This window comes from Amborella trichopoda, chromosome 3 (assembly GCF_054954075.1).
Source record: "Amborella trichopoda isolate Santa Cruz 75 chromosome 3, AtrichopodaSantaCruz75HAP2 v2.0, whole genome shotgun sequence".
Taxonomy (NCBI): Eukaryota; Viridiplantae; Streptophyta; class Magnoliopsida; order Amborellales; family Amborellaceae; genus Amborella; species Amborella trichopoda.
Genome location: NC_142338.1, coordinates 51,309,984 through 51,319,919, shown reverse-complemented (window position 1 = coordinate 51,319,919; position 9,936 = coordinate 51,309,984). Strand labels below are relative to the sequence as shown.

At 34.7% G+C, this 9,936-nt stretch overlaps 1 protein-coding gene across 1 annotated transcript; it reads right to left on the bottom strand.

Moving 5' to 3' along the window:
* Nucleotides 1-214: 214 nt before the first annotated feature.
* On the bottom strand, nucleotides 215-5,997 carry LOC18429184 (RNA-binding (RRM/RBD/RNP motifs) family protein). Its single transcript, XM_006838475.4, has 5 exons — nucleotides 5,218-5,997; nucleotides 3,520-3,618; nucleotides 2,759-3,037; nucleotides 2,294-2,439; nucleotides 215-583 (listed from the first exon to the last, which is right to left on the bottom strand). The coding sequence occupies exons 1-4, from the start codon at nucleotides 5,569-5,571 to the stop codon at nucleotides 2,329-2,331; spliced, it is 843 nt and encodes a 280-aa protein (XP_006838538.1). The 5' UTR covers nucleotides 5,572-5,997; the 3' UTR covers nucleotides 215-583; nucleotides 2,294-2,328.
* Between the last annotated feature and the right edge of the window lie 3,939 nt (nucleotides 5,998-9,936).

Here is a 9,936-nt window from a genome sequence, read left to right as displayed (position 1 = left end):
AATGGTCTCAGAGCCGGCCTTGGTTGAGGATCATCACTTCCACCACTTTTTTGTGCATTACCCTCAGTCAAGGCATGCTCTCCATTTTTCAATTTCTCTGCCCATTTTCTAGTTGATGTCAGCCTCCGTAAGCTCCAGTTATGTTAGTCTCTATTTATTGAAAAGGAGACAAAATGGCGTTGAAAACATGAAAAGAAACTATTGGGAAAAAATGTGCACCAAATAAATTCAACCCTTTCCCTAATGGTACCTCTGAAGGATACATAGTACTCACATTTTCTTGATAATTTAATGCTCACTCACATCACAATTTTCTGGGGAAATAAATGAATAAATCAAATACAGTATTGAGATGGAGTACGAGCAAAGATTCATCTTGCACAGGCATTGTGGTACCCAAAAAGAGGCTTCCAGCTCTATATTGCCTCAAAAACTTTTCGGTACCCAAATTATAAGCATTAAGAGCACCACTCAAAGTATTCAGCGCATGCTTAAACAGCAATATCTCGCATGAATTGTCTTTTGCCCTCAGATGGCATGTCCATCACATATCATTCCATTTATCTTCAAAAACCGTTGGAATCTGCAATTACAACCAGCCAAATATGAGATGCACTCAGCCAAAACTACGATACAAAATTTTCAAATTCAACTTAACAACCAATCGATACAATATTTTCAACAGTCTTAGATGTTTCTAGAACTCATTTTAGCCAAAACATGAGTAAATTTGTCAAAGCCTTCTCTCAAAAATCAATTTACAGTCAAATCAGTGTGGCATTTATATTTCTCAAGGCACTGATGCCTTTTTGAAAGAGCATCAAATTTGATTTCTCATCTAGGAATCCGCATGGGTAAAATTAGACCAAAAGCTGTGCAGGATTCCAATTCATATGTCAGTATGTGAAAAGTTAACTTGCTTGTGGAGTTTGAAGATCTATACAAGTATGGAGGGTGAGTTGGCTTAGTAAAATTTGAAAATGAAAATTTGCCTACGGAAATTCGCCTATGCCAAATAGACTTCTATGACATCTCTGCCTCCAAACATAATGATTTCCTCAAAAAAAAAAACAAGCCCAAACCATAAAATAAAGAAAAAGCACATCAAATGAAAGCCGCCACACTATATAACAAGCAGAAATACTACTTCATTGTAAAGGGGCATATCTATATCTTGTATCATTAATGTGCAAGTGCAACCAAAAAAATAAAATCTTCTCTTCTATTTCAAAGTTAGTACAAACTCATACACTTTGCTATTTAAACTTTTAAAGTCGAAACCTCATATTTGTAGATTCAGGATTCATGGAAAGTTTTGGCAAAGCTTATCTTGGACGCCTACCTAACACAATCCACATCCTTTACCCGGTCTTGGGATGGGTTAAGAAGTTTAAGATCCTCACCCTTCTTGGACCAAAACCTCATATTTGTACTCTATATCTTTTAAACCCTAGAAAATGCTAATGAGCTTTCTATTATGTCAGTGTACTACAGAACAAATTGAAAACACAAAATGTTGGCATGTACCCTAGACCAAAAGCTTTTCCTCTATTCCCTGGGTTTTGGATCACATCTTTGACAAAATATACAACCTTTGCAGGGGTATGCGAGTCTTCTGGAAGCATATATGGAGGAGTCAAACCAGGAGGCGGACGCTCTGGCCAAGGAAGTGGCAGCCAGTGAAGGACTATACGCAAATTTTTGGAATGGGTTTCTTTTAGTTGATTGTTTTGTACTCAATGTAACCTTAAGAAAGAAGGCCTTTTTATTCTATCTCCACTCTCCTCTCTCTTCTTTCCCCCCCTTGTATGCCTGCTATCCTCCTGTGGATAGCTTCTCTCTCTTCTCCCCTAATTATATTTCTCTTATATATAAAAGTTAACATTCTCCAAGTAGACATGTACCCTTATTCTAAATCTTTTTATTTCTTCCTATCTTTCTGGGTTAGATTGCTCCAAACAGTGGGTAGGTTAACCCAGACCAATCGCACGCACAAGTCAATGGCCTGTTCAGTCCTAAAAGCTCAAGAAATAAATAGTACTCGGCATGGAAACCAGAAAACAACATAAAAATTGAGACTATTTCTACATGCCTATTAACCCAGATTTATACATTGACATTGATTTTTTTAAGTCAAAAAAAAGTTGGGACTTTTTCTTTGTACAATGATTGGTGAATTCCTCTTTGGTCTTATCCTTTTCGCCTATATGGTAGCACAAAATTCAATACGATGGGAAGGGTTTTTTTCAAATCTAGCACAAATATTCTATAGATACATATAATAGACACTTACATCTCAGTTTCTACAATAAATCGTCACTGGGAATATTAAGATTCTTCTGATTGATCTTCAGGATCACTTTCCACTTTTGATTCCCCATCAGGCTCATCTGGCGGCCTTTGACTTAATTGCAATCTAAGCGGTCTTCCCATCAACTCCTGAAGTCACCAAAACATGTAACAGGTATTCAGTTAGAAACTCTTAACTGAACGTCCTGAAGACCTCAAAATTCAATAATATATGAGAGTATGACATGCACATGCCGTATGCTGCATAATCTAAATTTACTGGCAGGGGATTTGCTATACACTCTCAAGATGAACAGTGGAAATGAACTGTAGATCAGAAAAAATAGCCATTCAAGACAACTACAGTTGAATCGCCACTGTCCGTCTGGAGTTCGGAAGGTCGATGAGCTGCCTATATGAAATAAATCATCTCACAGTATATAGGATGCATGATGACATAAGCTTTGACCTTTCCATTAAATTCAGCAATAGCAGCCTCTGCTTCTTCCTTTGTAGCGTATCCAATGAAACCATAGCCTGCAGATTTTCCTGAAGGGCTATCAAAAACCACCCGAGCAGAGACTGGGCTAGTGGTGGCCATAAAGAATTCTCGAAGGTGGCTGGACCTCACTTTCCAAGTAAGATTGGTGGCATATATCTTATAATTTGTGTCCATAACCATATTGTCTGGACGAGGAGGCTTCATACGCTTTGCAAACTGTACTCTTATAATCCTTCCCATCAATTCCTACATTGTCAGTGTCACGGTTCTCATAAGCTCAATTTACAATGACTCACACCAAATGAAACGTTAGAAACAGGAAAATTGTGAACTGAAAACATAGAAATAGAGGAAAAGATTTAAGATGATATATGAAAAACAGGAAAGAGATATGATGAAAAACCATGAAAAAGAGCAGTAAAAAAGGACATGAGTTTGCCAATTAACCAAAAGTCATCAATTGTAAGTTCCTTCAACAAGAAGAACAACAAAGAGAAACAGCTCCGTGATTCAATCAAATGCATACAAGAAAATAAAAGAAACAAAAAATACTCTTTCCACCCAACTGAATGAATTCAAGGAAGCCCTAAAATGGGAAATAAGATTAAAAGGAAAAATCCAACAAAAACTGCCAGAATAAAAGGATAACTAGCATACCATCATATTACCAAATAAAAGAAAGATGCACAAACAGAGCATGAAGAGAAAGTAGTGCAAATAAAACTTACATAAGAATCAAATTTATCAATTGCTGCAACAGCCTCCTCTGTGGAATCCATGGTGATAAACGCAAAGCCTCTGCTTTTGCCATTTTTGTGCTTAATAATCTGAAAAAAAAGAAAATTAAACAAAAACAGAAGAACCATGAGTGGATTTCTAATGAAAAATATGTCAAAACAGCCTCACCATCTTCATGAATGATTAGATAGCACCAATTTCTTCCAATATACCAAGAACATTGCTTTATTTCGAGATATAATCACTTTCAAGTAGACCATGGAGATTTTATGTAACACAACGAGAATACCAATCATATATTTCCAGAGGTTCAGAAACAAAATGGAAGTTGATAACAGCATGGGTGTGCATCCAAAATAGGATACCTGCGCATACAAAGTATTCAAATATTGCTATCACTACTAGATCTTAATATGAGCCCTCAGTTTGAATACATTACTGAACAATTTGACAATAAGTGTTGATCTATTGAGAGAGGTTTTCACTTTTTAGTATGTAGACCAATCCCATGGAAGATTTTACTCTTTCTTTATCAAGAAGCTCATACAGTATTGCTGAATTAGAGGATTTCTCCAGAAGCAATCCTTAGGAGGCGAGACATGGCAGAAAGAAAATGATAGAAGGGAAAACAAATATCATCAACATAGGCATTTCAAAACCTAGTTAAGAAAATATCACACAGAAAATCCTAATTAGCATGAAAGAATCCTGAGACAAGTAACCCACCTTTGGGAAGGGTAAGAAACTAGTTGTTTTCATTAATCAATGAAAATGTATACACTATACACCAAATGATGCTGAGAGTGGCCAAAATATGCACAAAATGAAGAATGCCGATCATTGACTTAGCATTAACTCCATGATAAATATCAACAACAGATAGCATATAGTGGTAGAAATATAGCCAAATATCAGAAAAAACCCTAAAGTCGAAAAATTTGGCATTGCTCCATGACCGAAATTTAACACCTTCTTTTCTTCGGAATCATGCTGTATGAAGGATGTGAATGGTATTTAAGATTTGGCGGGGTGTTAAATTGAACAATTCAAAAAATAGCCTTCTCCATTCATATATAAATTAGACATTAGAAAATGAAATGACAAGAATCTTCTCAAGATACGACAAAAACTTCTGAAGGCGGTGGTCTGCAACCGTGGAAGATTATCTTGATTATAAGGGGTAAATCGAAACCCCAGTGGCCAGTACGCTATAACTTCCAGATGGATAGTTTTGGGCATAAACAACAGAGATTATTTGGTTTTCCAATCCATGTCATTGTGTGTTTCCAACCCATAATAGTACACTGGAGAAGGATTGGGTTTCAGCTCAAAAACCCTAGAAATTGGATTGGATTTCTTGATACCCTAAAATGAGGAGCATTAGTTGGAACTTTTTATATCCTGAAAATGAAAAAGATTTAACCGAAACCAGGAACTCTAAACCCTGAAAATGAGAAGGATTCAACTGAAACCAGAAACTCCACGAGCGAGAAGAATTCCGAGGAAACGCCAAAACCCTACAAAGAAGAAGGATTAAACCAGAAACCGTAGAAATGATTGGGATTATTCTAAAAGTCAAACGCCTAGAAACAGGAAACATAACATTCAAAACTCAAAATGGAGGAGCAAGCAGAACTTATAAAACCCTAGAAACCATGAATGAGAGGATAAAGAGAAGAAATAAGCACATCTACGTCTTTCACAGCTCCACACTGCCCAAACAAATTCCTCAAGTCGTTGGCCGAGAAAGTCCATGGGAGATTTTCTGCATAAAGCTTCCTCTTCTTCTCTATTAAAATCTCCTCCTCCTCCTCCTCCTCTACTTCTGCAACATCTTCCGCTTTCACCTCTGCAACTTCTTCGACTGCAAAAGCCGCTCTCAAATGAAGGCTCCTCTCGTGGAAATAAGAGGAAACGAGAGGGGGATAACAGGGATTGAGGAGGGAGAGAGAAGGGGGATTGTGGGGTTCCAGACAGGTGGAATGAGGGCATTTTCGGAAGAGAAAACGGACGGAAGATGAACCTATCAGCGCTGCCGCCATTGGAAGGTCCAAAGAGACGAAGAGCTTGGGATTTACAACTGAGAATACGCCCAAAAAGGATAAGGAAAAAGTTTATGGCTCTAAACAAGCGCACTCACAAAAATTTCACCAAAAGAGATGTGCTTTCAGCTTCAAATATCCTTGAATTGATCTGACCTCAATATTCATAAAACATGACAATAAAAAAAAAAAAGACTTTCAGTTTTGAAAACAGTGCATCTCCATTGTTTTAACCGTCCATTTTCAAAATTTTTAAATTTTTATAGATTTACTAGATCTACACTAACGCTTTAGATTTTATAGTTAGGAAGAATGATTTAATGTAACCATTGTATAGTTTTATAATGCAACCACACCTCCATAAAACTATATTTTTGGTATTTGTATAATCCCAAATTTTGTACACACATTCTCTTCATCTTCATAATCAATCCTATGATATAAAAAATTCAATTTACACTCTAGATATGGTCAAAATTAATATTCATCCTACAATGAACCTCAACCATCCATTGGTGAATTTCAAGATTTAGGTCTTAACAAATTCAAATTCTTTTTTTTTAAGTATTATTAATCTGATGATGATAATGGTATATAAAATTTTTGGAAATAAAAAAATCCTTTTGAGCCCTATATCTAACCATCTCAATAAAATGGACGGCTTATATTAATTGGACTAGAATGAAGACTTTTTTTAGCAATTTTTTCAAAATTTTCTTTTTTTTTTATTGTTTTTCAAAATGAAAAGGGTGTACATTTAAAAATTTGTGTCAAATAAATGTCTCTAACATGGTTTTTGAAGATGGTTGCATTATACAACTATACAACCGTTGCATGAATCATTCCCCTATAATTAGATATAAAAATTTATTTTAAAGCTATAACAAATATTTCATAATAAAAAAGATTTCTATATTGCATTTTTCACAGGCTTGAGGAAAATAATTCCGCAAGATTGAAGAAACTGCGTTATTTTTTAAGGGTGAGAATGAAGAGTTAGAAAACTCTAAATTCAAAATTTTATTTCGATTATACTCTTGTGGAAGCATTCGGGAAGGGCCCATGCAACAACAACAAGATTTGAAAAAATAATCGATCATGATTTTGAACCTGCTCTTTCCATCACTTCCCTTAACTGAGATGGTAGATTAAACCGATGAAGTAGGAATCAATTTGGATTCCTTGGTACATATTTGGATGTTCATTTACTCCCTTAGGTAAAGCCTCGCTTACAATTAATTTGATGAATAAATTTGGATTCCTAGGGAGTGGAACGTCTATTTACTTCTTTAGGTAAAGCCCAAGGATCCCTTCAACTCATTGATTAACTCATTAAAAAAATCCTAATTACCCTCTCTACACTTGAAAAAAAATAATGTATCAAGATTGAATAGAGAGTATCCAATTTTTAGACACTGAGATCGAAGTATTAAAAAACCCATATTTTTAGAATAATCATCTAGTAATTCTTAAGTGATTTCCAAAATTTCAGCTTAGAAAAAATATTCCCAAATAGGTCTTCCGAAGAGGGAATAGAAGTGAATGAAGTTTGCACGTGCTCTTTGAATATAATTATCTAATAATTTTAGGTGGTTCTAAGAATTTTTAAATCAAATAATTTTTGTTGTGTTAGTCCTATGCCCAAGGGAGTAATCGCAATTGTTGTCAGATTCGGGGTCATCTTCAGTTTGGTGACGAAGATAGAGCAATTTGGTGCTTCGGTTGATTCGAGGGAAGACTTCAGATTGTTTTAAATTTAATATAAACAAATTAGATATTTATATATAAAAACATATAAAAATAAGAAATAAAATAAAATATTTTAAAAAATAGAACATACTTTTATATAAATATTTCATTGCTTGGGTCGAAGAGGTCGAAGCTTCGGCCAAGTTTGCCCAAAGCATAACTAAATTTGACTGAAGCAGCCTGAATCTAACCAAAGTGAGAACACCAATATATTAAATAAATAAAAAATAAAATTTAAAAAAATTTAAAAATAGTTTTATTTAGATATTTCTTTGCTTAGGCCAGAAGAGGCCGAAGCTTCAGCTGAATGTGCCCCAAAGTAGACCCAAATTTGATCGAAGCAGCTCGAATCTGATTGAAGTAGCAACACCAATATATAAAATTAATGAAAAAATAAAAAATACTTATTTTTATATAGATATTTCTTTGTTTGGATTGAAGAGGCCGAAGCTTCGACCAAATCTACCTGAAGCAAACCCTAATCTAACCGAAGTGGCTTGAATCTAACTGATACGGTAGGACCGAGCTTCGTTTCGCTTCAGTCTAAGCCTAAAATCCAAAGGCTTCAGCCTCTTCAGCCGAAACGAAGTGAATTTGACAACATTGTATATTATGAGTATGACAGATGTGTATTATATAATGGAAACCACCCTTATAAAGGGAAAGGGAGAGTTATATCGGAAAATGGAAAAATCAGTCAAAAGGAATAATAGAGAAAACAAAAGAAAAGGAAATCAAGAAAAAAAGAGAGAAGGATTTGGTACTTCAAATTTGTAAGAGAAAAATATACTATGAGACCATTTATCTTTGGTACAAGGTGGTCACAATTAATCTTGACCAGTAGATGTGAAATTGGGTGGCTATATTTATTATATTGATTAAGCTGAAGTATAAAAGAAATTTCCTCAAACATTGTGACACATCTAGGCTATTAGATTTCACATCGGATGGTTGTAAGTGATTGCGACGTCCTTATATAAAAGGTAAATGGTCTCATATTTACTTATTTTTGTGAAATTGTATTTTTCTTTACCAATACCAATGTTCGAAACCACGGCTGGGGCTGAGTACTCGGCTCATGCCAGAGCTAAGTACGGTAGCAACAAAAAAGTATTAAAAAATAAAAAACACAAAAAAACAAACAAATAGGAAAAATAAAATTAAACAAAACATATTTAAATAAGGTTAAAAGAGTAGCCGGGTTAAATTCGGGTTGAGAAATTTGGACTTTGGACCACATATTTGAGTTTCTTCTTAGACTCCAACCCTTTTGGGTTTAGTGATAGTAAAAAATCCTTACATTGATGTTTTTCTCAAAAAGTTAAGGGTATTATAATAATAATAATAAAGGCTTTTTGAAGCTTATTGATGTTTATGAACGGGGTTAAAGAAAAACATAACACTCATCCTCTAAAGGTCACCCTTTTTGAAGTTAATGGGGCTCTAAGAAGGAGATAGGTCTCTTAGAGAGAGAGAGATATGACCTAATAGAGAGATGTGTTCTTCTCGTTGGGGTTTTGGGTTGGTAAAGTTTCCATTTTAGAGGTTTTGGGTTGGTAAAGTTTCCATTTTAGAAAGAAGAAGTATCTCGGTTGCTACCAAGATTATCTTTTTGGTAGTGGTGTGGCACTAAAAAAGATGAAGTTGATCGATAGTATTTTTCGATCGGGGGAACGAGTTTACAAGGGAAAATCAATGAGGGTTTTTTTTACTGATGTTTGGATGGAGATATATTTCTTTTAACCGAAAATTGTGATCTTCATTTATGATAGTGGATTTCTACTTGCTGAGGCCAAAGACGTAGCCCGATCGGATAAGCCATATAAATCGTGTGCTGTTGTGGTGTGATTTAAGTATTACTTTATTTCCTACATTCGATTTATAGATATATTCATTTATTTTGCATATATTTATTGTGAATAGTCTCACGTTTCTCTGAAATAACTCAATGTCCATTAATTGTATGAATATATAGATTTGTCTTTTATAGACAAATTAGATATAAGAAAAATAGAAATAAATCATAGAGACTTAAACATCAGACTTACTATAAAATACATGATACTGCACATTTCCCATATATACTAATTATAACATACACCTTCTATAATTACCCCTATAGATAATATAAGCTTTCCTTAACAGGAGAATCCGACATTTTCCTTTACGGTTATCAGTTGTCTACAATTTTTCTCAATTGTCTACATTTTCGTTTACGGTTATCAGTTGTCTACAATAAGAGCACATCAAGAACCATAGCTTTGCTGCTAGCTTTTTTTTTTTTTGGGTAATTAATTCACCATTTGGCGTTAACTCCCGAGTAACTTCAACATCACTTTGAGGACACATAATACTTCATGGAGCCATGCACCTAATGATGTAAACTGGCAATAGAAAAGGTCATCAACTCTTCTATATTGACAATTTCAGGACCATAACACTAGGATGCCTCCGTTAGATAATATTTAACTGACTTTTGCTTGGTTTTGTAACCCGTGCAAAACCTGCCCAACAATTTTGGGCTACTTGAAATTCGATCAAAGAAATGGATATTCAAAATTAGGTCAAAAGAACTAAGCAAGAAATAATTTAGTTCTACTCTTAGGTCATCATTAT

Excerpts from the sequence above, each read along its gene's own strand:
- LOC18429184 (XM_006838475.4), bottom strand. The coding sequence starts at position 5,571 with ATGGCGGCAGCGCTGATAGGTTCATCTTCCGTCCGTTTTCTCTTCCGA. Across the intron at positions 3,619-5,217 it reads GAGCTGTGAAAGACGTAGAT|ATTATTAAGCACAAAAATGG; the intron begins GTGCTTATTTCT and ends CTTTTTTTTCAG. Across the intron at positions 2,440-2,758 it reads TTGCTGAATTTAATGGAAAG|GAGTTGATGGGAAGACCGCT; the intron begins GTCAAAGCTTAT and ends TGGTGACTTCAG.